This window comes from Muntiacus reevesi, chromosome 5, assembly GCF_963930625.1.
Source record: "Muntiacus reevesi chromosome 5, mMunRee1.1, whole genome shotgun sequence".
NCBI lineage: Eukaryota > Metazoa > Chordata > Mammalia > Artiodactyla > Cervidae > Muntiacus > Muntiacus reevesi.
Window position 1 is genome coordinate 68,091,950 of NC_089253.1, and position 27,220 is coordinate 68,119,169.

At 39.7% G+C, this 27,220-nt stretch overlaps 1 protein-coding gene across 3 annotated transcripts in view; it reads right to left on the reverse strand.

The window, feature by feature from the left end:
* Positions 1 to 21,822: 21,822 nt before the first annotated feature.
* The window catches only part of GPATCH2 (G-patch domain containing 2), a 195,245-nt gene continuing 189,847 nt past the window's right edge, over positions 21,823 to 27,220 (reverse strand). For all 3 annotated transcript variants that reach the window (XM_065938338.1, XM_065938339.1, XM_065938336.1), the window contains one exon: positions 21,823 to 25,709. In XM_065938338.1, coding sequence (XP_065794410.1) covers positions 25,489 to 25,709 — 221 coding nt within the window. In that variant the 3' untranslated portion in view covers positions 21,823 to 25,488. The remainder of the gene's footprint in view (positions 25,710 to 27,220) is intronic.

Genomic DNA, 27,220 nt, shown 5'->3' on the forward strand with positions numbered 1-27,220 from the left:
TGCCCCAGGGATTGAACCCACATCTGCTTGGCAGGCAGATTCTGAGTGAGCCACCTGGGAAGCCCAGTAGGATATATGCTACACTATATATAAAAGGAAAAGGACATAGAAAGTAAGATGCAGGACTCTTTTGTGCTCTTCTTTGTGCTTTTCTGTATTTCTGAAATTTTTCTTCATGACAATGTGGTGCCTTTTCTATTAGGGGGAACATGCTATTAAAATAAAAAGCTGTCAACAGTAGAGATTCACATTTAAATGATGGAGTTGCTACTCTTTTTAAATTTCCTGTTAGGTATTTGTGATGGGCAGGAAACAGTAAAACATGAAATATCACAAAGTAAAAGCCTAAAATTGCCTTTTATTTTTCTTATTGATTGTTTGATATGTAAATATTTTAAAAAGAACTCCAGCTATATATACTAAAGATCATTTTGGATGATTATGTTAGGAGAGTGTTGCTTTTTTTTTTAATCCCATTTCAATCCTCCAAGATTTTTCCTTAAAAACATCAAATTAATTGTAATTTTAAAACTATAATGGATTTTCTTTTCTTTTTTAAGTATGTGTTTTAGGTTATGGGTCTTCCCAGGTGGCACTAGTGGTAAAGAACCTGCCTTCAATGCAGGAGATGCAAGAGATACCAGATTCAATCCCTGGATTGGTAAGATTGCCTGGAGGAGGCCATGGCAACCCACTTTAGTGTCCTTGCCTGGAGAATCCCATGGACAAAGGAGCCTGGTGGGCTATAGTCCATAGGGTCTCAGAGAGTCAGACACAACTGAAGCACCCTAACTGGTGCTCTTTAGGTTGTAAAGCCAATGTCTTTTATGAAAGAATGAACAAACCAGTAAAGTCTCACCCTCACTCTAGCTGTACACACTTGCGATGTTGGGGGTTACTAGCTTCATTTCACATTTTCCCCAAAGTTCATCCAAATATATTTAAATATATATAAAGTCATTCTTCACTAACTCAATATGGGACGCTATGCACAGCTTTCTAAACCCAAACATGGATATCCTTATAAGACTTTCAAGGATACTTAGCACTAAATGACATATCTGAGTAATTTATTCAACTGATGGATATTGAGGTTACTACCAGTTTTTACTTTTACAAGCAATTTTGCAGTACAGCTTTGTACTTATATTAACATGTATCCTAACTTTTATATCCCTGATGTGAGACTTCCTGAGTGGATGGAAATGCCTGTTTTAAATCTTAGAAGATACTGCCATGTCGCCTTCCAAAAATGTTGCAGCTATTCACCTGTCATGTATGAGGAAGCTCGTTTCCCCGAATACTTGCCAGCACTGGGCGTGACTAGTTCTTTCCATTTCCATTAACCTGATGGATGAATAACAATACCTCCCTGGTTTGATTTGTGGTTCCACAGCTGCCAGAGAGGCCGTCTTGATCTTAGAACTTGGTTTAAGAGGCTTCTATCTTCTAAACCCTGGCATCCCCTGCTTTGGGTTAACCTTTCTGTTTCTTGTTTACACTGTGTTGGTAGTTAGGGCAGGTCTAAATTAGGCTAAAGGAGGTGGAGATATTCCCTCTGTGTGTGCTCAGTCATGTCTGTCTGCAGCTTCATGGACTGTAGCCTGTCGGGCTTCTCTGTCTATGGGGTTCTCCAGGCAAGAGTACTGGAGTGGTCCTACTCCTTTCCGACCCCAGGGATCAAACCTGAGTCTCCTGCATAGGCGGGCAGATTCTTTACCACTGCGCCACCTGGGAAGCCCAGAGACACTCCCAAATGACCTTAAGGTGGAAAATGGCAAGAGTAAGGACTTAAACCTGGGTGCCTGGTTGTAGACTATGCTTATTCTACTCCATGTTAGGACCACCAATAGAACATATTTTGAAGTAAGTTCTGCTCATTCTCTTTTATTTCCTTCCCTCTCATCTCTCCCTTAGAAAAAAATTCTCCTTCTTTCAGATTCTTAGTATTTCATATCTCTTGTAGGCAGTATTCTGATATTAGATGTTTATCATAATCCACCATGCTTACCCATTTTTTTGTTATCCTTAAGTTATCCTTCTGTTCAGCATGAACTGCTTCTCTGACAAAATACGATATCCCAAAGTATTAGCATTAGTGATAACCTCCTGGCGTGTTTCCTTTCACAAGTGTCCATATGTACACAGAGATGTTAGGTAAACATTGCCTTATTCAATATGTGTATCAGCAGGGAGAAGATAAATTCTCTGACTCATAAGTGAGAGATGGTCTGAGTAGCTTGGTTACCCATTAGGTAAATTGATTCTGTAAGAAGACTCTTATTCTCCTTTGTCTCCAACTTTGCACTTGGGCTCCTATCTTAAAACTGAGACAGAAATAGAGCCTATTCGGTTTGCAGTCTATGGTTATGTGAATGTTTTCAATTTTAGAACCAACTGGTAGAGATGGAGCCGTTTAGAAGAGATAAAATCGTGCAATCCTACCTCATTTAAACTTCACTAAGGCACAACATTCAGTGTAGGTTCTATTTTAATCTTTCTGACCCCAACCCTTCCTTCCCTGTTTTCATATCCCACAATGTAGCCTTTCAGAGATTCTTTTTCAATCTTCTAGACAACTTACTCAAGTAATTTTTTTTTTTCCTTTAGAATTCAAAAGAGATTTGTTCCTATCAGGTTCACAGGTCATGTGCTTTGTGAACTCTGGCATGTTTAAAAATGTCTTTATTTTGCTTTTACTTTTCACTGATGGTTTCACTGGCTAGAAGTCTTGGTTCAAAACTTTTTCTCTAATAACTTTGAAAACACTGCCCTAGTGTTTTCTAGCACTCATTAGCTGTTATGAAAAGTCTGGTGTCCGTTTGATTTATGTTCCTTTGTAGATAGTATGTTCCACGAGTATACCTCTCTCACCTCTTCAAAAAGAGTTTTTTCTATACTTGTCTTGCTTGGCACTCACTGAATTCTTTCTATGTGAAGATTTATATTGTTTATTTATTGTTTTTCAGTGCAGGTAAATTTTCTTTCTCTTATTTCTTGAATTTTCTCTCCCTTCTATTACCTCAATTCTCTCCCCTTGCAACTCTTAGTAAATTAATTTAATACGAATCTAGTCTCAAAAATGTTTATTGAGTGGATGGGTCAATGCTTTGTTGGCATCCAAGAAAATAACAGATATTATCCTAGGGTGGCAAAAACAATGAAAGTAACATTTTGAATTATTTGCTGCCCATAAGAATATCATTTCTAAAGACAAAAAAATAAGTATTTTTTGTTTAGTCCACATTTTATTTTGAAATGTCATTTTAATTTAGGGCTATCCTATTGCTATCCTAACTATTGCCATAATTTCAATGTTATAAAATAGTAGCCAGCTTGTAGGGACTAACCCTGAATGTAATAAGCATGTTAAAAATACAGTTGAAATTGTCACATAGTATTTCTTTTTCTTTTTTTTCCAGCTGCACCATTGTCACTTACAGGATCTTAGTTCCCCCACAAGGCCTATGGCAGTGAAAGCAACGAGTCCTAACCACTGAACTGCCAGGGAATTCCCATCATGTACTATTGCTAACGTAAGCATTTCCATTTGGAGAAGAGTTTAACAAACTTTAAGGTTTATTTTAAAGTAGCAACTTCAGGGTCTTCTCTGCTTGTCTAGTGGTTAAGACTTCCCTTCCAATGGTCACTGGTTCCATCCTTGGTCAGGGAACAAAGATCTCACATGCCAAGAGGCCAAAAAAAGAAAACAAAATAAAATAGCAACTTCACTCTTTTCTGCTTGAATTTTAATGATTCAGTGTTCAAGAAGAAGTAAATATTCTCTGAAATTAATAGCACTGGATAAATTATGAAACTCTCTATAGATATAAAATAAGAATAATTTGAAAAGGAAGAGAGATATTTTAATTGTACAGTATTAACTAGTGTTTCAGGGAAGGATTATATGTATCATAAGTTATCTTGGTACACATGTGTGTATTTTACATTAACCAGAAAAATAAGCATCAGAAACTTTGTCTTTAACAGCCTAGATTTTAAAAAAATATTCTGTAAGCCAATATGCAGCCTATTTATGTATATTTAAGATCTCTCATTTAGAGTTAAGTGGAAGAAGAAAAGGCAAGATTGTTTTTGCAGATGTTGAGAAGGAATTCATTGCAGGCAATCATCATTTAATAACCAGTGCTGACTTTTTGAACAAGTGCTTTCTCTAAATGATAAATCAAATGAGTTGGCACTAACAATAATCTCTTAGAATATGAATGAGAAAAGCAAGAATATTAAAACAATAGAAACATTAACATAAAAAATTAGCCATTATAGCAAAGAACAGCAAAGGAAATTGGGCAACTATTTTGAATTTTTTATGGTTGATGTTAACATAATTTACAGAGGGGACTATTGTGCAAAAAAGCCAAAATACAGATTGAACTGTAAATATTTACTACTTGGATGTGACATATGGTATATGAGTTGTTGGTATTACTGTAACTAACATTTGAAATGAAAGAAAGGGAAATTTTGCCACTTAAAATATAAACACCCCAAACAACAGTCTTCTTAATACTGTATATTCCATGCTCTCTACAAGTGAGACTACTTTCTGGATTTTGAACAAGTCATACACACGCTTTCCCATCTCTATTTACACTCTGTTTCCTCCACCTATAATATCTACTTCCATCTCTGTGTGTGGAAGTCTTAATTTTCTTTCAGGTTAATCAGAAAAACTAACTTGCTTTCATCTCCCTGGTAAGCAGATATCAAGCACCTTTTTTTATGGTCGAACTCTATGGACTATATAGAAGGCTGAGCGGCAAAGAATTGATGTTTTCAAACTGTGGTGCTGGAGAAGACTCTTCAGAGTCCCTTGGACTGCAAGAAAATCAAACCAGTCAACCCTAAAAGAAATCAACCCTGAATATTCATTGGAAGGACTGATGCTGAAGCTGAAGCTTCAATGCTTTGGCCACCTCATGTTTTTTCACTGGAAAAAACCTGATGCTGGGAAATATTAAAGGCAAAAGGAGAAGGGGAGGCAGAGGATGAGATGGTTAGATAGCATCACCAACTCAATGGACATGAGTTTGAGCAAACTGGGAGATAGTGAGGACAGAGGAGCTTGGTATGCGGTAGTCCATGCAGTTGCAAAGAGTCAGACAGCACTTAGTGACTGAACGATAACAACAAAAAGCAGAATACCTTTAATTTTGAACATCTATAGCTTTTATAAAATTTGAGGGTGCTGGGCATAAACTCTTCTGTATAGTTACATGAAAGTAAAAGTGTAAGTCGCTCAGTCCTGTCCAAATCTTTGCGACCCCATAGACTATAGCTCACCAGACTCCTCTGTCCATGGAATTCTCCAGACAAGAATACTGGAATGGGTTGCCACTCCCTTCTCCAGGGGATATTCCCAACCCAGGGATTGAACCCGGGTCTCCTGCATTGCAGGCAGACTCTTTACCCTCTGAGCCACCAGGGAAGCCCTACAGTTACATAGCACTTCATTTTTATATGATGTTATTTAATTTGATCTTCCTTACAATCCACCATGAAAGTGGTGCCAGAAAAAAAGAAAATTGAAATTTCAAGAGAGTCAGGCTTCCTAAGACAGCCCAGTGTGTGCTGAAGCCAAGGTCTCTGACCATGAATGGCTGCTTTTTCTAGTGTATCATGCTGCATTTCAAAACCTTTCTTTTATAAAACTGAACATCTGGTGAGGGCAGAAAGAAAACAAAATTATCTGATTTCTCTGAAAATTTCCAAATACTGGCAGATTTTGCACTGATGCATGTAACCCCAAATGTTGCCCACACAGATACATAAACAGACAAAATTTTATCAATCATTGTTTACATCATATATGCATTCAAATCCTGTCATAGTTAATCAAAATTGCATAAAGGGACCCTAGCCTCACCAAATAGACAGGTTGCTAAATAATAAAGGGCCTGGGAATGCAGTTAATAGCAAAGTAAAGCTTTTTTTTTTTTTTTAATTTATTTAGTTGCACCAGTTTTGCAGCATGTGGGATCTTCAATCTTCCTTGAAAGTGAAAGTGAAGGTCCCTCAGTCGTCTAACTCTTTGCGATCCCATGGACCATAGAGCCCATGGAATTCTCCAGGCCAGAATACTGGAGTGGGTAACCTTTCCCTTCTTCTTTACAGCATGCAAAATCTGTAAGTCCTTTAGTTGCAGGCTGTGGGCTTTACTTCTCTGACCAGGGATCAAACCCCAGCCCCCAGCACTGGGAACATAGAGTCTTAGCCCCTGGACCACCAGGGAAGTCCCCAAAGCAAAACTTTTTTTGTTAACGAAATTCATTGAGGACTCAGCTGCTAAGCAGGGTCAGTATAGATGCCTCCGTACAAAGAAGTCTGTTCCATCAACATTTTTGTTATATAGAGATTCTTCTACTGCCAGAGGACACTGAAATAACTCGATACCTACCCTCACAGAATATGTTAACACAGGGATTTAAAAAATATATTGTGTACTGTTATCTGGGGAGTGTCAGAAGGGTTTCAGATTCTGAAATTTCCTCCTTTCTCCAGGCTTCCTTTGCTACAGGGATGCGTGATATACAAGTGGCTTTGATTCTTTTCCTTATGTGAAATCTTTTTTTTTTTTTCTTTTTCTCTCAAACAGATACAACCTTTTTGTACTCAGCTTTGGTTTTCTTTTTATTCCTATTATTAAAGTGGTCTTTGGACTACCAACTGCTTCTTTTCAGCTTTTATGAGGATTTGGCTGTTACTTATTTATTTTTACTTCTGTGGTGGGGAGTCTAGAGTTCATCTATAGCAAGTGGTCCATCAGACTGTATTTTGTGGGTTGATTATGCATGAGGCCGACCCACACCCCTGCTCTGATTTCAGCTTGATGTGCCTCCTCTTGTCTTGGAGCCTGGGGAAAGTTGGATCCTCAGAACCTCCCAGAGTGGGTGTATGTAGCAGAAGAGGCTAAGGCTTCAGGCGAAATTGCCAAATCCTATATTTGTACACCAGCAGGCAATAAGTGAAGAGGCTTAAGCATTGCATTCCTGCCGTCTGAAGCCGGCAGACCCTGCAATCAAATACGGAGACCATATTCCAAAACAATTGCTGCCGATGACAGCTTATTATGGAAAGAGTCAGTTTCACTAAGGATGCTTGCCAATAAAACAAAGTGGAAAACGGGATCTGTTCATAATTTCTATTCATCGAGCCACAATTTTGTAGATGATAGCCGAGCTCTTATTCAGATTTCAAAAACCACTTTGCGGACTTAAGGACCATTCATTCGCACAGACCCCGGATGGGGGTAACCTCCGCGGGCGGCAGCGTCATGCGGAGAGCGAGTTTGCTACCCTCTCCCTGGGCGGCACAGACAGCCTGAAGATCTACTTAAGCACAGCTCCCAAAGCAGCCGGAGCTGATGGTTCATCGCTTATTCCAGTGTTAAAGTTGGGATTTACCATCCTGCAGAATGATTTCATAGACACCTCTGAGTCAATCCTTTATTTCTAAATCAGAATAACAGAGGTACCAGCAGGCTTGACACCAGGTAAACCTTTGTAAAATGCCAGCTGGCCTAAGAGATTACGCTCACCGGAGGGGATGTGAGTTAATGTTTTCTTGTCACCTCTGGTAGACATTTTGTTTACAGATTTCCGTGAACTTTTCCTTTTAGTTAAGAAAATTGGCCGGAGGCAGCCCTGTGTGAAATAGTTACAGTCGTTTCTACTGCATTTGCTTGAAAACGTGTTTTCCCTTAAGTAAAACTGGGCAAACAGCTATTCTGATTTTGGACTTCTCAAAAAATCTGAAGCAATTTTAAACATCCCTATTTTTTGCACATAGCTTTCAGGACTGTAGACTTTTAAAAAATTAATTTATTTAGTCAAATTTCAATTATGGATCAGTTATTATTGTATAAATGGTGTAACTAGCAGTGGATATATAATTTTGTGTTGAGTTGCTTAAATAGGGAGCTAAGATATCTATCTAAAATACACCACGGGTGAATGATTAAAAAGTGACCCCTACCTAAACAAAATAATATTATTTATTATATTATTTTTATTCTGTTAATCAGTGCTTAGAAAAGATGCCTAAAAATATTATAAGGGTAAGAGCTGTGGAAAGAGATGAGATTTAACCTGATTCTAAATGGACACAGATTACTGGGGAATCATTTTAACCAGGCAAAACGAAGGCCATAAGCAAAAGAATGGGAATGAGAAAAACCAATATGTGAACATCTGAAAGAAGTAAGATCCATTTGATTAAGAGATAAGCAGGAAGAGATTTCTGAAAAGAATCAGAAAACTATCATTGGAGAAATTTGTGCAAAGGGTATCTTTTAAAAAATTTTTGTAATTTTATTTATTTTCGACTGTGCTAGGTCTTGTTGCTATGTGGGCTTTTCTCTACTTGTGGTGCATGGGATTCTCACTGCAGTGGCTTCTCTTGGTGTGGAACACGGGCTCGAGGGTGTGCCAGCTTAGACGTTGTGACTCCCACCTCTAGAGCACAGGCTCAAAAGTTGTGGCACATGGGCTTAATTGCTCTGAAGCATGTGGGATTCTCCTGGACCAGGGATTGAGCCTGTGTCTCCTGCGTTAGCAGGCAGATTCTTTACTGCTGAGGGACCAAGGAAACCCAGCTGGGCTTGATATTACCCCCCTTCTGTGACCAACACTTATGATGTCATTATGGAATTGTATTAATAAATGGATTTCATGACACTAGTTAACTTGGATGGTTACTCTAGTTAACTTTCACGGCCAAGGACTCTGCACCTGGTTTCATCATGAAAGAGTATGGTGATGGATTGATGATATCTGGCACCAATAGGGAAAAGCAGAATGCACACATTTATGTTCCATCTTTTTCATCGACATTTGTTTGTATTCAATGTAACCTTTTTTTCTTTTCTCAGTTGAAGTGTACTTGGTTTACAGTGCTTCTGGTGTACAAAAGGGATTCAATCTTATACACACACACACATCTATTCTTTGTCAGATTCTTTTACCTTATAGGTTATTATAAGATATTGAGTATCGTTCCCTGTGCTACACAGTCGGTCCTTGTCTATATGTTTTATATATAGTAATCTGTATCTGTTAATCCCAAAGTCTCAGTTTATCCCTCCCTTCCTTTCCCCTCTGGTAACTATAAATTTGTTTTCTATGTCTGTGAGTCTATTTTTGTTTTGTAAATAAGTTCATTTGTGCTGGGTTTTTTTTAGATTCATACATAAATGATACCTTACATTTGTCTTTGTCTAACTTACTTCACTTAGTATAATATCTAGTTGCACCCGTGTTGCTGCAAGTGACATTATTTCATTCTTTTAATAGCTGAGTAATATTCCATCACATATGTTTATATCTGGGGTGGGTAGCCATTCCCTTCCCCAGGAGATCTTCCCAACCCAGGGATTGAAGCTGCGTTTCCTCCATTGCAGGCAGATTCTTGACCATCTGAGCTACCAGGAAAGCCCATAATAAGATATACACAAATGTATATATATATATGTGTGTGTGTGTATATATATATATAAAACATCTTTACCTGTTCATTTCTTAATGGACATTTAGATTGTTTCCATGTCTTGGCTATTGTTAAAAGTGCTACTATGAGCATACATTGTGCATGTGTCTTTTCCAATTAGAGTTGCCTTCAGATATATGCCCAGGAGTGCTTGGTCATATGATAACTCTGTTTTAGTTTTTAAGGACCCTCTAGAGTATTCTCCATAGTGGCTCACCAATTTATATTCCTACCAACAGTGTATGAGGATTCCCTTTTCTCTACAACCCAATACAACATTTTAGACATAGTGGTTTTTTCCCCTCCAGCTTAAAACCCAGATATAAGAAGGGATGGTATTTACCAACATGCACCATTATACTATATCGGTCTTTATAGCTGGCATCTATTCAAATCAGATGGGTATCTACTCTCAATGGCCAGTGCCTGTGCCAATTTTATTATGAAATATTTAAATATAATTTCTGAATATTTATTGGATTTCTCCAAAAAAGATTCCAAGTCCATTGTGGCCAGTGAGTGGAGTCATTGTGGCCGTGAAATTCTTACCAATATTTGTAGTACCCAGCTCAGTGATAAGCATATGGTAGATGCTCCATAAATACTTAGCAAGTGGCATGTAATCAGATGGTAGGATGTAGACACAGCCTGCTTTGGCTGAAATGACTGTCATTGGTCTCGTTTTGCTCTGTAACGAGCAGTTTACCTAGCCTAATGACCTGTGAGATACTTCAGTTATTTTCACAGCTGCAAGAGTCAGATTAAAAAATACACCCAGAAAGGGCCACAGCCTGTGGGAAATAAAGCCCACCCGCCCAAGTCCAAAGAATGAACTTGGAGGTGCAGCTGGAAGCAAGGCTTTAATAACTGTCTTGCAAGATCGGGTGTCTGGTGGGCAGGCACACCCAGAGTGGTTACATGGAGCAAGTTATCCTAGCACTCAAGTCCCTCCCCCGTTCCTCATTGGCTGAGTACTACGGGGTTAATAGTCTTCCCCTTGCCTAGATTTATTACCCCCCAAACACTTATTCCCCTTCTTATGTTTTGAATTTACCAACAGAATGAGCCTGCCTGAAAATCCTAGGCATTCTACTGTCCCTTTGTTTGCCCAGACTTTCCCCCGCGAATATCCCTTACTACTGCATCGGCAGGCTGGTGCTCACTTATCTTTGAAAATGGACCACTTTTAAAATTTCTTACAAGCCCAACCTTGTGCTGATCAACAAAAGGGTGGACAGAAGGCCAGTGCCCAGGGTGAAGATGCACCAAAACCCTGTCCTGGCCTCACCTGCTGCGTATGTGATTTCACACTGTGGAGTGAGATTAGATTCTCTGGAGGGGTAGAATGTTACTGCCTATCACCCCCAAGCTGGGTTCAGTGGCAGTCTTCATTTGATTCACAAGGGGCTTCAATGACTTCAGACTGAGATTTCCTGTGAGTTCTTCCTTTGATTACTTTACTGGTTTCCTCGAGAAGAGATGCTTTTCTGTTCCTTTTTACTCAAGCACCATTTTCCTTTTTTAAAAAAATCTGAAACCAACCAATCCATGTTTTTCCCATTCTAGAACTGAAGGGTAATTTTTATTTTTAATTAAAAAAAATTTTTTTGAACTTTTAATTTTGTATTGGGGTCAATATCTGATATTCTCTTAATATCTGATTAAGAATGTTGTGATGGTTTCAGGTGAACATCAAAGGGATTCAGCCATAGACACACATGTATTTGTGCATGGGTGCTTAGGTCACTTCAGGTGTGTCCGACTGTTTGCGGCCCCTATGGACTGTAGCCCATAAGACTCCTCTGTCCTTGAGATTCTCCAGGCAAGAATACTGGAGTGGGTTTCCATTTCCTCTTTCAAGGGATCTTCTTGAGGGGATTGAATCCGTGGCTCTTATGTCTCCTGCATTGGCAGGTGGGTTTTTTTTTTTTTTTTTTTTTTTAACCACTAGATCCACCTGGGAAGCTCATACATGTATTTATTTTCCCCCAAAGTCCCCTCCCATCCAGGCTGCCACATAATAGTGAGCAGAGTTACATGTACTATATAGTAGGTCCTAATTAGTTTTCCATTTTAAATATAGCAATTCTATACATATGTACATGTTTTATATGTATATACAATATACGCTCATGACCATCCCAAACTCCCTGTCTGTCCCTTCCCCCTATCCTCTGCACCCCCTTGCTTTTGCTGTCCTGCTCTGGCAAGCATAAATTCATTTTCTAAGTCAGTGAGTCTTTTTCCTAAAGGATAATTCTTGAAATCATTGTTTCTTCTGGATGTTTGTGTCTTTAAAATATTTTTGAGATGATGAGACCCTCTCTGTGGTTATTATTTAGCAAACTCTCCATTATTTCTTGTCTGTATTTTTCTTAAAGTCAGTCCTTTTAGCCTTTAATCATTTGTCTTGATTTTTTTCTGAACCTATTCCAATTCTTCAAACTGTATATGGAGTTAAGGTCACTACACTGAACCCCAGTTCTTTAAAAGAAAAAAAAAATCGCTTTATTCTTCATTGTTCTGGGAAATCATGCATAATCTGTTGCCCAAGGTCATGTTGTCAAGTTAGTTTTATCCTGTATGTCTGATTAGGAGCCTGACATGTCATGAGACATATACCAGGAGATGTTGTCAAATGTTAGTTATTAATATACAGACCCCACAAAATTTGAATTTGTGGTTATTGAGACTTAGGATGAGCTTGTATATTTGTGCATTATTCTGATAGTTTGATCAACTAAATTAACAGCAGAAAGAAGTTAAAGGGGAAATAAAGTACTTAAGGAAATTAAAAATTTTTAAATGATACAATATAAATACTGTTTGCATTTAAACACTGATTTGAATATTAATTCATTTAAGTAAAGTTTTATTTATTGTTAAATAGTAATTTACCTATAAGGGTAACATTGCATGTCCTTAAGTATTAGATAATGTGGACTTTGTGCTGGTTTAGGAGTAATTTTTTCCCTATTAGACTGAATTATCAGTGTTAGGTGTCATCTAATCTTTACAACTGAAAAAGACCAACAAGAGGTATGGATACCTTTCTGTAAACTTCACCTGAAAACTATGTAAGAAATCCCCAGTGTAGAGCAGGCACTCAGAAACATCAATTCCTTTTCACAAACAACCACTTCTTTTTATAAATCTGGATACAAAAACCAGAACAGTTAGGTGAGTGTCTTGAATCAAGAAGGCGAGTGTGTGTGTTAGTTGCTCAGTCGTATCTGACTCATTGCGACCCCATGGACTGTAACTCACCAGGCTCCTCTGTCCATGGAATTCTCCAGGCAAGAATATTGGAGTGGGTTGCCATTTCCTTCTCCTGGGGATCTTCCTGACCCAGGGATGAAACCCAGATCTCCCGTTTTGCAGGAGGTTTCTTTACCAGCTGAGCCACCAGGGAAGCCCAAGAATACTGGAGTGGGTAGCCTATCCCTTCTCCAGCGGATCTTCTCAATCCAGGAATTGAACCTGGGTCTCCTGCATTTCAGGCAAATTCTTTACCAGCTGAGCTACTGGGGAAGCCCCTGAACTGGTAAGGGATGAACCAAACTTGAATGCAAGTCTTCTAACTCTTGGTCCGGTGTTACTTCTGTTGTATTCCTTGCTTCTGTGTCCCAGATGCAAAAGACAAGCATGGGGACTTCTCTGGTGGTCCAGTGGCTAAGACTCCACATTCCCAATGCAGGGGGCCCGGGTTTGATCCCTGGTCAGGGAACTAGATCCCAAGTGTTGCAACTGAAAATCCTGCATGTCCCACATGACACAACTAGGACGTGGAACAGCTAAATATTTTTGGAAAAGAGGCAATCAAACTACCAGGGCTAAAGAGTTGCTTTCTGTTTTCTGTCTTTTTTTTTTTTTTTTTTCTTTTTTAGTTGCTTCCTTTCTATAGCAGAGGCCCTGGAACTCCTGTCTGAAAGGCTGGAGATAGGTAGAATGGTGAACAGGGTAGCTGCTGATTTCAAGGGAACCAGCCTAACAGTTATAGCCATGTCCACCCAACAACCAACAGCAGAACTTGGTAGCCTGAGAATGTGATAAGCATGCAACTGTAAGATGCAATGGGCTTTGGTCTCCCCTAGTGGCTCAGACAGTAAAGAATCTGCCTGCAATACAGGAGACCTGGGTTCGATCCCTGGGTGGGGAAGATCCTCTGGAGAAGGGAATGGCTACCCACTCCAGTATACTTGACTGGAGTATCCCCATGAACAGAGGAGCCTGGTAGGCTACAGTCAATGGGGTCGCAGAGAGTCAGACATGACTGAGCAACCACCACGTTCACTTTCATAAGATGTTATAAAAAGACTGAAGAAAGTGGCTTCTTATCATTTACAGATTTACCATGCTCTCTTCTACTCTATGACACAGAAATTGTAAAACAGCTCAGGGAAAAATATCATTTGCGATATTTTCATTAGCATATTTGAAAAGTAAAGTAATATTTAGAATTCTTCTCTAGTCTAATGAGAATCTCTTGAAGTCATGGGCCTCCTCTATTGATAGGAATTACTGGGTTAGAATTTGGTAGAGCTGGACTCAGTTTATAAAGACAAAAGAATAAAAGGAAGATGAGGCCAAGTCATTTAGAATACTCTGTTGCCACAAGATGGAACTTTATTAAAGCATTATAAGTTTAGTTACTTTAAAACTGTAAATTCTTAGATAACTGCACAACCAGAGAAAATTCAGTTGGTCAAGTTATAGTAATATTTTTCTGTTTTATAATACATTTACATCTTAGCCAACATCCAGCAGAAAATTAGCCCTATATGGAAATAACAGAAAGTTTAAGTCGTACAAAAAGAGAACATTTATTATAAGATAAAGGAGTGTCCTATGGGACTGAGGATAAGATAACAAAAAATAATTAAAACCATGGTAGAATGTTCAGGAGTACTGTATTCACCTGGACAGGCTGTAATTTTAGCTCCTCCTCCTAATATAAAAATCTAAAAACTGGACAGTTAACTGTCATTATGATTTTAGATTTACTTTATCTGAATCTATGATGGATATTTAACAAATACTGGCTTAAGCACTTGGGCTTTTACTTTTTCCCTCTGTTAAGTATTTAATGGTCTGTAAATAAGTACTTGAGAAAATGCTACCTAAAGGGACCCTGTGCTCTCCTACAACATGCAAAGCTTTGTGTAATGTGAATGATTCACCCTCTGGTTTATAGTTGAGACCCATGCGGAAAGTATTCTTCCCAGTAATATAAGAGGCTGTGCGTGTTAAATCACTTCAGTCATGTTCGACTCTTTGTGACTCTATGGACTGTAGCCCTCCAGGCTCTTCCTTCCATGGGATTCTGCAGGCAAGGTTACTGGAGTGGGTCGCCATGCCCTCTTCCAGTGGATCTTCCTGACCCAGGATTGAACCTGCATCCCTTATGTCTCTTGCATTGGCAGGTGGGTTCTTTACCATCAACGCCACCTGGGAAGCCCATACGAGGCTGCTGCTGCTGCTGCTAAGTTGCTTCAGTTGTGTCCGATTCTGTGCGACCCTGTAGACGGCAGCCCACCAGGCTCCTCTGACCCTGGGATTCTCCAGGCAAGAATACTGGAGTGGGTTACCATTTCCTTCTCCAATGCATGCATGCATGTTAAGTCACTTCAGTCGTGTCCGACTCTGTGCAGCCCCATGGACAGCAGCCCACCAGGCTCCTCTGTCCACGTACGAAATTCTCTAGGTAGGAATACTGGAGTGGGTTGCCATTTCCTTCTCCTCATATGAGGCTAGTTGCATGCAAAGAGATGTCACCCTCTCGTATAGGAAAGGATTGCTTTCTTCACCTCCCCAGTAATGGTCCTCTGGTCTTTTTTGAGAGAACATTCAGCAAGTTTACATTAGGCTCCAGCTCTGTAGGAAACTCATACATTTCTTCTTTTCATCTTAATTCTTTGTTCCTCTCCTCCATTCTTTACCTCATTTACATACTTCCTCTGTGCCCAGTCAGATAGCTTCTTCATTCAAGAGACCAGCTACACCAGGGCCAGAATGAAACCTATTAGTTCTAATTCCAAATTAGTTCTAATTCCAAATTGTCTTGAGGAGAGGGTGGAAGGGTGGTGGTGTTGAAAACATTTCCCAGAAGAAGAGAGCTGGGGCAGACGACTCAGTAGGGTCTGCCATAGAAGGCTAAGCTCAGATGTTTGCAAAGATAACCTGGAGACAGTTTGGAGATAGTCTGATTTGGTTCTTCCAAGACAGTCTTTCTCAAGGCTCTTGCTTTTTGAGAATGGAGTTTGAGAATCTCACTTTTTAAGTCCTTTTCTGGTGATTCCTATGCTGAAGTTTCCACTGTCATAGAATACATTCTCAAAAAATTATGTGAAAAGATAGAATTTCAAATTAAGCATCTTAAGCAAGGAATTTGTCGAAGGAATTTGTCATAGCGTGAGCATCAGTCCTGGACCAGTTCTGTGAGATCAGTAGCATAGACTAGAGCCATGCCAGGTTCCCAAGGCCTTGATGGGTGTGGCCAGTGATTCCTAGATGATCTTCAGTCAACTGACAATGATTGAGTGCAGGTTGTTGAATTCTGTATTTTTACTGATTATAGTTCTAGTTGTGTTGTATTGAATTTTAAAAAAACTTACCATCTGGAGTCATAGCAGAAGTTTATTATTAACGGTATGCCCATCAATGATTATGAAATTGGGAAGATTGTTTAATATCGCTTGTCTTTCTTAGGAACTGTTAGCAAAGTAAAAATACGTTAACACTTCTGACCTTCCCTCACCCAGAAGAGTAAACAAAGACACTTTATCACTTCATCAGAAACTAGAAAAGAAATGGTACCCAATTCAGAGCATCTCCTATGTGCTAGAGAAAGATAGGATATTTTCTGTGCATTACTACATTTCACCCTCATAATCTAATGAGGTAGATATTATTTCTAACTTCAGCAAAATAAAATAAAGACAAAAATGTGAAACTTGTGAGATTAGTCTCAAAACACACAGAAGGCATTGTTGTTCTTTAGTCACCAAGTTGTATCTGACTCTTGTGTTCCCATGGACTGCAGCCTGCCAGGCTCCTCTATCCATGGGATTTCCCAGGCAAGAATACTGGAGTTGGCTGCCACTTTTTTCTCCAGGGATCTTCCTGACCCAGGGATCAAACCTGCGTCTCTTTCTTTGCAGGCAAAGTCTTCACCGATGAGCCACCAGGGAAGGCCAGAGAAGGCATTAGGGCTGGGCATTGAATATAGTTTGGAATAATTCCAGTGCCTGAGCCATTTATGTTATATCATGTCAACATAACAGAAGCTCCTCTGGGTAAAAATGAAGCCTCCTTGTTTCTAGCTGAACCCAATCTTTCTTCAAGGAGCAGCTCCAATCCCATCTGTTCATTCATGCAGCATTCCCTGGCATTCCTGAGATTTTTTTTTTTTTTTATCTTCACCTTCATTCGATACTCATGAACATACTTTATCATTTTCTCACATTTCAGTAGTCCTGAAATTGGAGTGGAGGCACCTTGCCGGGGTTAGAGGATTGTAGTTTGTGTTTTTTCCTTCTTTCTTGCATGCATGCCCACTTGTGCCCCACTCTTTGTGACCCCATGGACTGTAGCCCGCCAGGCTTCTCCATCCATGTAGATTTACAGGCAAGAATACTGGAGTGGGTTGCCTTTTTCTACTCTTTCTTTGTAATGATACATAAAATTAAGGTGCATCTTAAACTTGATGGCATCCTAGACTGAATGGAATAGATGTTACCTGGGTATTTAACGGTCTGGCCATGCTATATGGAAACCATGTAGAAGTAGTATAACTATGGCACAACTAGTGCCACAACTCAGACATCTGCATGCTCCCCTACTTCCAGCAGCTCCCCTGGAAATCAGCTGGGCCTATGTGACCAGTTCTGGCCAATGAATCCTGAACAGAGGTAACACTTGTCACCCCTGGGCCAAGGCAATTAAGTCCTGGTGTGCCTCTTTTATCCCTCTATCCCAGCCACAGCAAACTTAGGAGCCAATAGATGTTAAGTACTTATTTATTTGAGGGTTTCCCAGGTGGCTTCGGAGAAGGCAATGGCATCCCACTCCAGTACTCTTGCCTGGAAAATCCTATGGACGGAGGAGCCTGGTAGGCTGCAGTCCATGGGGTCGTGAAGAGTCAGACATGACTGAGTGACTTCACTTTCACTTTTCACTTTTATGCATTGGAGAAGGAAATGGCAACCCAGTCCAGTGTTCTTGCCTGGAGAATCCCAGGGATGGGGGAGCCTGGTGGGCTGTTGTCTATGGGGTCGCACAGAGTTGGACATGACTGAAGTGACTTAGCAGCAGGTGGCTTAGTGGTCAAGAATCTGCCTGTAAGTGCAGGAAGTGTGGGTCAGGAAGATTCCCTGGAGAAGGAAAATGGCAGCCTACACCAGTGTTCTTGCCTGGAGAATCCCATGGAGAGAGGAGCCTGGGAGGCTACAGTCCATGGGGTCGCAAAGAGTCAGACATGACTTAGCACCTGAACAACAGCAAAGGGTAAGAATAACTAAAAATTCAGAATTGAACTTTGAAATGGTCACTCTAGTCCTGCAGTATGATATGTGGATTCAAGTTAGAAGGTAAAAGGATAAGTTCCAATTTTCCAGGTAAAACTTGATAGCTTGGACTCAGTGGTGCTGGAGATATTGAGAATAACAACAACTTATTTATGTAACAGGTTTATGGTAATATATGCTCACCTGATAAGTGCATGATGATGGTTCCTTCTTTTGGGTTCCTACTAAGCAACATATTAGTCGCTCAGTCATGTCCGACTCTTTCTGACCCCATGGACTATACAGTGCATGGAATTCTCCAGGCCAGAATACTGGAGTGGGTAGCCGTTCCCTTCTCCTGCTTTATACACCTGACATTTTCAGTAGCAGCCCTGGAGTGCCGCCCCTTTGTTCTTTTCCACTCAATAATCTTCATTATCTGTGCTCAGCTAAACTTCTCCAGGCAACATTCCGTTACAATAATAGGGTCTGAGGATGAAGGAGAAATAACCTCAGAAAGAGGAACACAAGAAAAAAGCATTGAATTTCTAGTATCCCAATATTTGGTGAGAATGCAGAAGTGATCAGGAAAGTAGAGATTAAAATGTAGGGTTGTTCCTCCAAACTGGAACTATTTCAGCCTAGGCTCCCTTGCCTCTTGAGAAGCCTTTAGGACTGACTCATCACTAGAACAAGATAGCTCTCCAGCTTCATGGAAAGTTCTCACTCTTTTCAGAATGCAAGTCTGAATTTACTTTTTGTCTTGTCTGAGGACAATCCTGTTTGTGAATATACTGTGCTATATCACTCTGAATTTCCTGGATCTGAAAAAAGTGAAAAGACTATTTGCTTTTATGTAATCAGATTCTCTGGAATTTAATCCTATATCCTATTTATGGCTGAGCTAGCCATTCAAAATTAAAATGAACCTTTCATCCATGTGTATCATAAATGGGCATTTATCAGGATTATATGATTTTGCAATCCATCTGAATACGTAACCTGAATTTGTTTTCTTTCCGTTTCACTATGTAATTACCATGCAACAATAACAAAAGTGACATGTTTGAAGAACAGATAAAATGCTGTAAATTGGCCAGTAATGGTGATATTTCCTCATCTTCTGAAAAACCCATTTATTCTCTCTCTCAACAAATCAAGGCATTGTCAGCCCATCCTCATCGCGTGGCCAGAGGGGCTCTACCAATTTCTAGATGTAAGTGAGTCTTGGAATGCAGATGAGGGCGACTAACGAAGGCTTTCAGCGCAGGCAGCTGGTTTTTGCTTGCCTCAATTTCTAAATCATCCATAATGGGGCCAAGACCTCCCAAGCACTAAAAAGAGCGAGCTGACATGCTGGACAAACTGTTAATTTTTTCCTAAAGAAGCTGCTATATTGCACATCTGTCACTGCGGCGCAGACAATTACTCAGTGAGTGGGGAAAAAATCTGCCGCTTGTTTCTAGCTGAGTTGTTAAGGGACATAATGGAGAAACACAATGGGACGGGAGTCAAATCAGGCAGGTTTCCTGTGTGCTTGCGATGGTTTCCATTTTGCAAGGCTGTCCTGTGATGTTAAGCTTAGGTGAAGGAGATGAAGATGTGTGGAAAGGAATCAGGAGTGATGTGACAAAAGGAAACGGGTGTAAAGATGGGGGAGGGTCAAGAACCAGGCCTTCAGTTTCTGGACCACCTGGCTGACTGTTGAAAGCCTAAAGACACCATGATCATTGTTTTAGAAATACTGTGGTTTCGAACTTGACATTTCACAATCTCAGCGTGTTCTGCCAAGTACTTCACGTTCACTTAAAAATTGTTTTGTGTATTCCATTCCCCCTACCTGCAGCATGGATTATCTGTAGTTTCTACAATCAATTATAGCCATCAGAAAAGAACTTTAGACTTAGATTAGCCACACAGGTATCTAATGAAGCCTTAATTTCTCCCCCTGAAACTCATCTGCTCATCCTAACTATGAAATTCTGGCATTTGAAGAAATTTACTTCACTAAGTAAGAATTTGTTTGCTTTTGGAAAGCATCTTTTTTAAGTATGTAATGAGCTAGTATACTATTTCTCATCTTATTATAGAATGCTACCTTTAGGAAGGAATAAACATTTCCTCGAAATTTAATCAGAAGATGAAAACAGGTAGAAAAAAGGTCTGAGTGTTCTTTTTGCTTGGGATGCTATCATAATACAGGCTTGCCTTTACCATTTTATAGCTGAAAGATCAAGAATTATACACAAATTTAAAATGCTATTAATGTATCTTGAATATTTAAACTAAGGGAAAAAGAAAAACAACTAAAGAAACACAAACATAGCCTTCAATTGTTGCCTAACTTCATCCTTCAAAGATGAAGGAGTAAACACGGGACATTCTGACACTGCAATAGGAGTGAGGTCGGTGAATCTGAGAATGATTTAAACTCCATGACAATTCAAAGACAGAAGACAACTCTAATGTACAGATAAAACCGAAAGTGGCAATAGTAGATCATACTCCTGGCAGTTAATGGCACTGACTCGCTAGAGACAAATCTGGATCTACTTAAAATGTCAGGTGGGTAAAGTAATGAGTCTTTGCCTAGTAGGAACCCAGCAGAAGGAGCCTTCATGGTCCACTTGTCAGTTGAGTATATATTACTGCAAGCCTGTTAAATAAATGAGTATTTAATACCTATTGGATAAAAAAAAAAATCCACTTACTCAACTCACAATTCAGTTTTTTTGGGGAGAAAAGAGAGTATTTTATTAACATAATGAGATGCTTCCTATAAGCAATGGAACTCAACACTTTAAAGAGTATTATAAAATATTTAAAATATCCAAGCAGGTTTCTGAGAAGCACAATTCCCCAGAAGGAAATGGAGTAACACATATGGTTCTGATCTGTATTTGAGGTTATCAGAGAGATAACTTGCACTTGTTTCAATGAGAACTTGCATTTGTTCCTTTAGAATCAGAATCTTTGGGTGGAAAAAGACAGATTCTAGCCCAGCATCAGAGAAAACAAAACCAGGGAAATGTGGTATAACAGGTCACAATCAGCTGTGAATAAATGAAATCAAATATGTTTTCCAATTTTTTCCCCTAAAATTTCTTTAGAAAATGTTGACATTTTCTAGGACTGAAACATAAATAATGAATTTGGGGCTTCCCTGGTGGCTTAGACAGTAAAGAATCTGCTTGTGATGTAGGAGAGTTGAGTTCGATCCCAAGGTTGGGAAGATCCTCTGGAGAAGGAAATGGGAACTCACTCCAGTTTTCTTGCCTGGAGAATTCCATAGACAGAGGAGCTTGGTGGGTGACAGTTCCTGGGGTAAATAAGAGTTGGACATGACTGAGCAACTAACACTTAATGGCGCTGTTCAATGTTAATTGTCAATGGCTAGTAATTAGCAGGGCTTCCCTGGTAGCTTGGTTGGTAAAGAATCAGCCTGCCATGCAGGAGACCCTGGTTTGATTCCTGGGTCGGGAAGATCTACTACAGAAGGGATAGACTATCCACTCCAGTATTCTTGGGCTTTCCGGGTGGCTCAGCTGGTAAAGAATCTGCCTGCAATGCAGGAGACCTGGGTTTGATCCCTGGGCTGGGAAGATCCCCAGAAGAGAATGGTCACCCACTCCAGTATTCTGGCCTGGAGAATTCCATGGACTGCACAGTCCATGGGGTCGCAAAGAGTCAGACACGACTGAGCGACTTTCAGTAATTAAAAAAGAAAAAAAATTAAAGTCCTTTCAACTTTATTTTTTATTTATTTCAAGAGGGAAACATTTAAAGCACAAAGACAATGACTGCTTATAAATAACATTCTTAAACATTATGTTTATTCTTTCATTCTTTGTTGTACTATATCTTTCTACTAAAAGAAAAAAAATCCAAAATATTCTTTGCTAAACAACTTCGTTTTACAATACCATTTAGGTCACTTTTTTTTTTTTTTTTTTTTTTTTAAGAAAAACAGAGGACAGGAGGAAATGGTTTTAAAAAGCATGTCAGGAGTGATTTTTCTCTTTCATGAAATATCTGCTCAAAATGAAAACATATTGAAGAGAAGCAATTGTCAGTTCAATTAACTGCAAGAATATCAATTCACAATGCTAAGATATTAATAAGATGCAATTATTTTGCAATCATGTCTGTAAATTGCACAGTCATGCCCTGTAAACATACCTATATGTATACATTAGGCATATCTTTAACCCTACTGTCTTAACTTCTGTTTGATAGCAACAGTATGAGTTATAAAATCTGTTTTCAAATGCTGATACCAATTAACTGGTAAATGTTAGTTAACAGTGATGATTTTCTTTTAAAGGAGACCATATAATTAAAAAATAAAAACAAAGAAACTTGAGGGGGATAACATTGCCTTAAAAATTGTATTTGGGGAGAAAGAAGGAAGGGAGGAAGTAAATGACACCAGCACACAATCTGGTTAATATCAAGTATAACAAGTATATAAAGGCAAAATGTTGAATTGCTAATGTAGCCACACTCAGCCTCTTGGCTACTTGCTGGGGAATAGATAATTTGGATAGTAATGGAAGAGACTTACGCATTCTCTATAAGTTTTAGTACAAGCAATTAATTTGATATGAGGCTTAGATACTATAGAAGTGTTGGCTTTATGAAGGACAAGAGAAAAATCTAACTGCCTTTTTACAGAGATATGATTGATACATTCTAAAACATGAATTCTTTTGGATGCTTTGGGTTCTATAGGCATAGGAACTGATAAAAATTAACTTTACAACAAACGTAAATTAGTGAACTTCATATCTTAAAGATATTTGACGTACATTAAAAATTCCATTTTTCAATTGTGTTCTTTTCTCTGATTAAGTTCGGGTCCAAGCAGAACTTCAGGTGTGCAATGATCATTCTTAAATTTCACTGAAAAGTGAAGGGAGGTCTGTGTGAGAGCAGGGGAACGCTTGGGAAGTCACCACTTCTCTGCTTTGAGTATTGATTCACGTATTCCGTAAATACTCCAATAGAATAAGCCATGTTTGAAATCTTCTGTGAGTCACAGACAGGGCTCAAGATGTCAACATTGAGACCTTTCTTCTATTAGGGGAAAATATAAAGATGAATTATTTTGGTAGGTGGAGTTAGAGAACACCTGAGCTCAGTGATATCTTAGAAAGTTTCTTCAGAAAATTGATGCCCATCCAGGAGAACAAGGAAAAATATTTATAAAGCTGCAACATTTAGCTAAGGAGTTCCCCTGTGCCAGCTCGTGTCAAGTCTGCTCTTCCTGAGAGTTAGACCATGGTGAAGTGAAAAAGAATGGTCAAGTCCATGGGAATTTGGGATCAGTCAGTCTCACAAAAACCTCATTGTGTTTTACCTGTGGCTCCAAATTTGGCTTTGCAAAATTCTAGGATTTTAAAAGATCTTCAGGCAATGGAACCAAAACAAACTTATGAACAGACCTTAGAGTGCTATACGCTACCATAACGAAGTTTTAAACCGAAATATAGACAATCCCCCCCAGCTTTTTGCATCTTATGTAGATGGATGAGTATTCAATAAAAAATATTTTTTAAAAAATGGTGAATTTTCAAGTAACAGACATTTAGGAAAGTGTCAAACAGTAACTTTATGCAGTAAGAATGCTCACCTGGTAGGCTAAGAAGGGCATGAGAAAACCAACTCCCCTGGTAGCCTATGGTTCCCTAGCCAACTTGTCCTCTTACCATGATAACCCTAGAAAAGAAGATAATTCTGAAAAGGAACCTGTAAGTTGGCAAACCATGAAGCCTTTCAGATAGCACGCTGAACTTCCTCTCCCTAACGAGCAGTATTTTCTTTAGAGGACCACGTGGGTCAGGTCTACTACATGCACAAACCTCCTTTCCCCACTGTTGGGGACTGTCAAATTCCCTAAAGCCTGTTAGAGAGGAGCCAAGAGGAATTTTATCACAGTAAAATTACTCTGTGCGATCCTATAATGGGGCAGACATGTCATTATACATTAGTCCACGCCCATAGAATGTTCCACACCAAGAGTGAACTGTAATATAAACTGTGGAGTTTGGGTGATTTTGATGTGTCAGTGTAGGCTTGACAACTGTAACAAATATACCACTCTGGGGTGGGGGGAGGATGTTGATAGTGGGGGAAGCTATGCATGTGTGTGGGGAGGGGATATTTGAGAAATTTCTGTACCTTTCCCTTAATTGTGCTGTGAATCTAAAACTGCCCTAGAAAAACAAAGCTTAAAAAACATTAGAAGGTTGATTCACATGTGTTATCTTGGCCTTCACTCAACCAATAAAGGTCATTACAAAAGAGAATATCATTATTAGTTCTTACTAATGAAGACAATAACAAACCAACATCTAAACTAACAGCAATTCAGAATCCTGGACATTATGAAGCAGAGGATTCAGATGTAACAATACTAGGCACATAATAAAAATTGACTTGTTTTGCTTGGTTTTAAAGTAACTACTTAGGTGTTAGAAAGGGCAAACAGTACCGTTTATTTATTTTTTTTGTACACCTTGTAAACGGGCTGGATCGTTGCCAGAAATCTGAATTCTTGGGAGAGCCATTAAAATCTTCAAATAAATTGAGCTGATATTCTAACTTACTCTGATGGTTAAAATTTAAAATCAGTTTACTACAGTTGAGTTGATCTGAAAAAAAATATCAACCTTTGGGAACAAAGAGGTAGAAGGAAGTCTAGATTATTAATAGAGTTTACAACTCAGTCATGGTGAATTTAAAAAATACATTTTTCTTTCCATAATTATTTTATGTTCTAAATGAGGTAAAATTGATAAGATCTGCAGTAAAGTCATGTTGAGGGCACTGTGGTGATCACAATGATGAGGTTTATTTTTGTCGACATGTCAGAGGGCAACATTAATTGCTGTTTGTCAGCTGTGAACTTCATACTACAGTGTCCAAGGATAGAAGATGAATGGGTGTCACCCTGTTGAGGAATCCTAACAAAAAAGTCAAATTCAAGGTATAATTGGCCAGCCTTTCAAAAAAAGATGTGCTTAGGACTTCATTGATGTGATGACAGGTGTTTTCGGTTAGGACAGACAGGGATGAGGTGAAACATAACCCTTTCCGGCCAATCCTATTTTAGAAACACGTAGGCGTGCTCGGCCGCTGGGGCATCGAGCGCACACAGGAATGAATCAAGCTAAAACATGAGAAATTACTGACAACACAAGATCAAAATAAATAAGAGAAACGAGCTGTTCTTTACACCTAGAATGCGAGTCACTGAAAAATTTTAAAAGGTGAAGGTTTTTACTTTAGCACCATGAACTGTGATGAAATCCCATTTCTATCACTCTGGCAGAACTGTAGCAGCTAGGAAGCTAGAGGGGCAAGTCTGAGGCTTTGATGTTCGAGTTCAGCTTCAACCACAGAAGCTATGTTGTCATTTTAGAACAATGGACTATAGCGAGCGAATAAAACTTGTTAAACAGCTCCTCTGCTTTTCCTCTTAGGCGGATTTTCCTGAATTGGAGGCAGTGGTTGCAGGGGTGCTTTTTGGTAGAGGAAACCCAAGCCCTAATCCTTTTGGCCTCTGCAGGGCTGGAATCGGCTCAGCGATCCCCTTGCCGTCTCGTCCGAGGCCTGTCCCAGGTGTCCAGCCCATATTCTGGAGCATTCGGTTTCCAATGTTGTTTTCTAGGATTGGCTGAGCGTTTTCTCCTACAAATCCTGGAATTAGAAAACGACAAAAACAAAAAAACAAAATCCCACATTAGTATGAACACAGATGAAGGCCCTCTTAGGCTAAGAAAAGCACATGCTTTCAAGTTTTCCTTTCAACAAAGTACTGGGGAGGGTTCTTTATTCATCTTTGGATAAAGAGCTTGTTGTAGTAGAAGGCTCAATGGACAAAAAGATCCTGGTTAGTTTCAGCTCTTCCACTTAGTAGCTGATTAAGTTATTTAACCTCTTTGGGTTTCTGTTTTCTGATCTGTAAAACAGGCATAATACAAAGCAATCAAAACTCAAATTAACCAGATCATTTCTTGTGGTTATTCTTCCTTGATAATTAAGGGAGTGATCATCAAGCAAGCTAATGTTACAGACTGTGTAGGGAGAAAAGGGGTCAAAGTACGGACTCCTTGGTGGCTCAGTGGTAAAGAATCCTCCTGCCAATGCAGAAGACGCAGGTTTGATCCCTGGGTCGGGAAGATCCCCTGGGGAAGGAAATTACAACCTGCCCCAGTTTTCTTGCCTGGAAAATTCCATGGACAGCGGTGCCTGGACAGTCTGAAGGGTCGCAAAAGTGTTGGACACGACTTAGGGATTAAACAACAGCTTAAAACCATCTTGGTTTTAGGGAGAACATATTCAGTACCGTCTCCTATATTGGGGCTTCCTTGAAAGTCTGTTGTAGAACTCTGGGCTATAGTGTTTGCCCATAATTCCATCCCTAGGGTTCCAGGGATGAAGTTGGCTCACTTTCCGAAGGTCCGCAGGATGCCTGTGGTGTACGAGCCCCGTCCTGGGTCCAGCATGTTTCTGTTCTGAAATGAGGGCTGTGTTTTCCGAGAGCAGTCTGAGAGTTGAAATGCGCAGGTGCTGACGACATCACTCACTGCTGTCAAAGGCTTGAGAGTCAGCTGTCTCTCTTGTGCCCTTAACCCCTTTCCCATCATCGTCCATCTTTCCTCCCTGTTTGGGTTTCTAACAGCACCTTCTACCCCACCTCTAGCCCCCAAATAGGGATTTTCCATCCTCCTCTTTCTCTAAGACTGTATATAAGGATCCTTTTACGCGCCAATAACGATAACAAAAATGTTACCTATGGGACCGCAGTGTATAGTGTTCTGTTTCTTGATATGGTTAGCGGCCACAGTAGTGACCAATTTATTATTGTTCTCTAAAACTCCACCTACACATTTCATTCCATTCTCTGTACACGTGCTGCTCAGTTGCTAAGTCATATCCGACTCTTTGTGACCCAATGGACTGCAGCCTGCCAGGCTCCTCTGTCCGTGGGATTTTCCAGGAAAGAATACTGGAAAGTGAAAGTCGCTCAGTTGTGTCCAACTCTTTGCAACCCCATGGACTATACAGTCCATGCAATTCTCCAGGCCAGAATACTGAAGTAGGCAGCCTTTCCCTCCCCCAGGGGGTCTTCCCAACCTAAGGATCGAACCTAGGTCTCCCGCACTGCAGGCCGATTCCTTACCAAGGTTGCCATTTCCTCCTGCAGG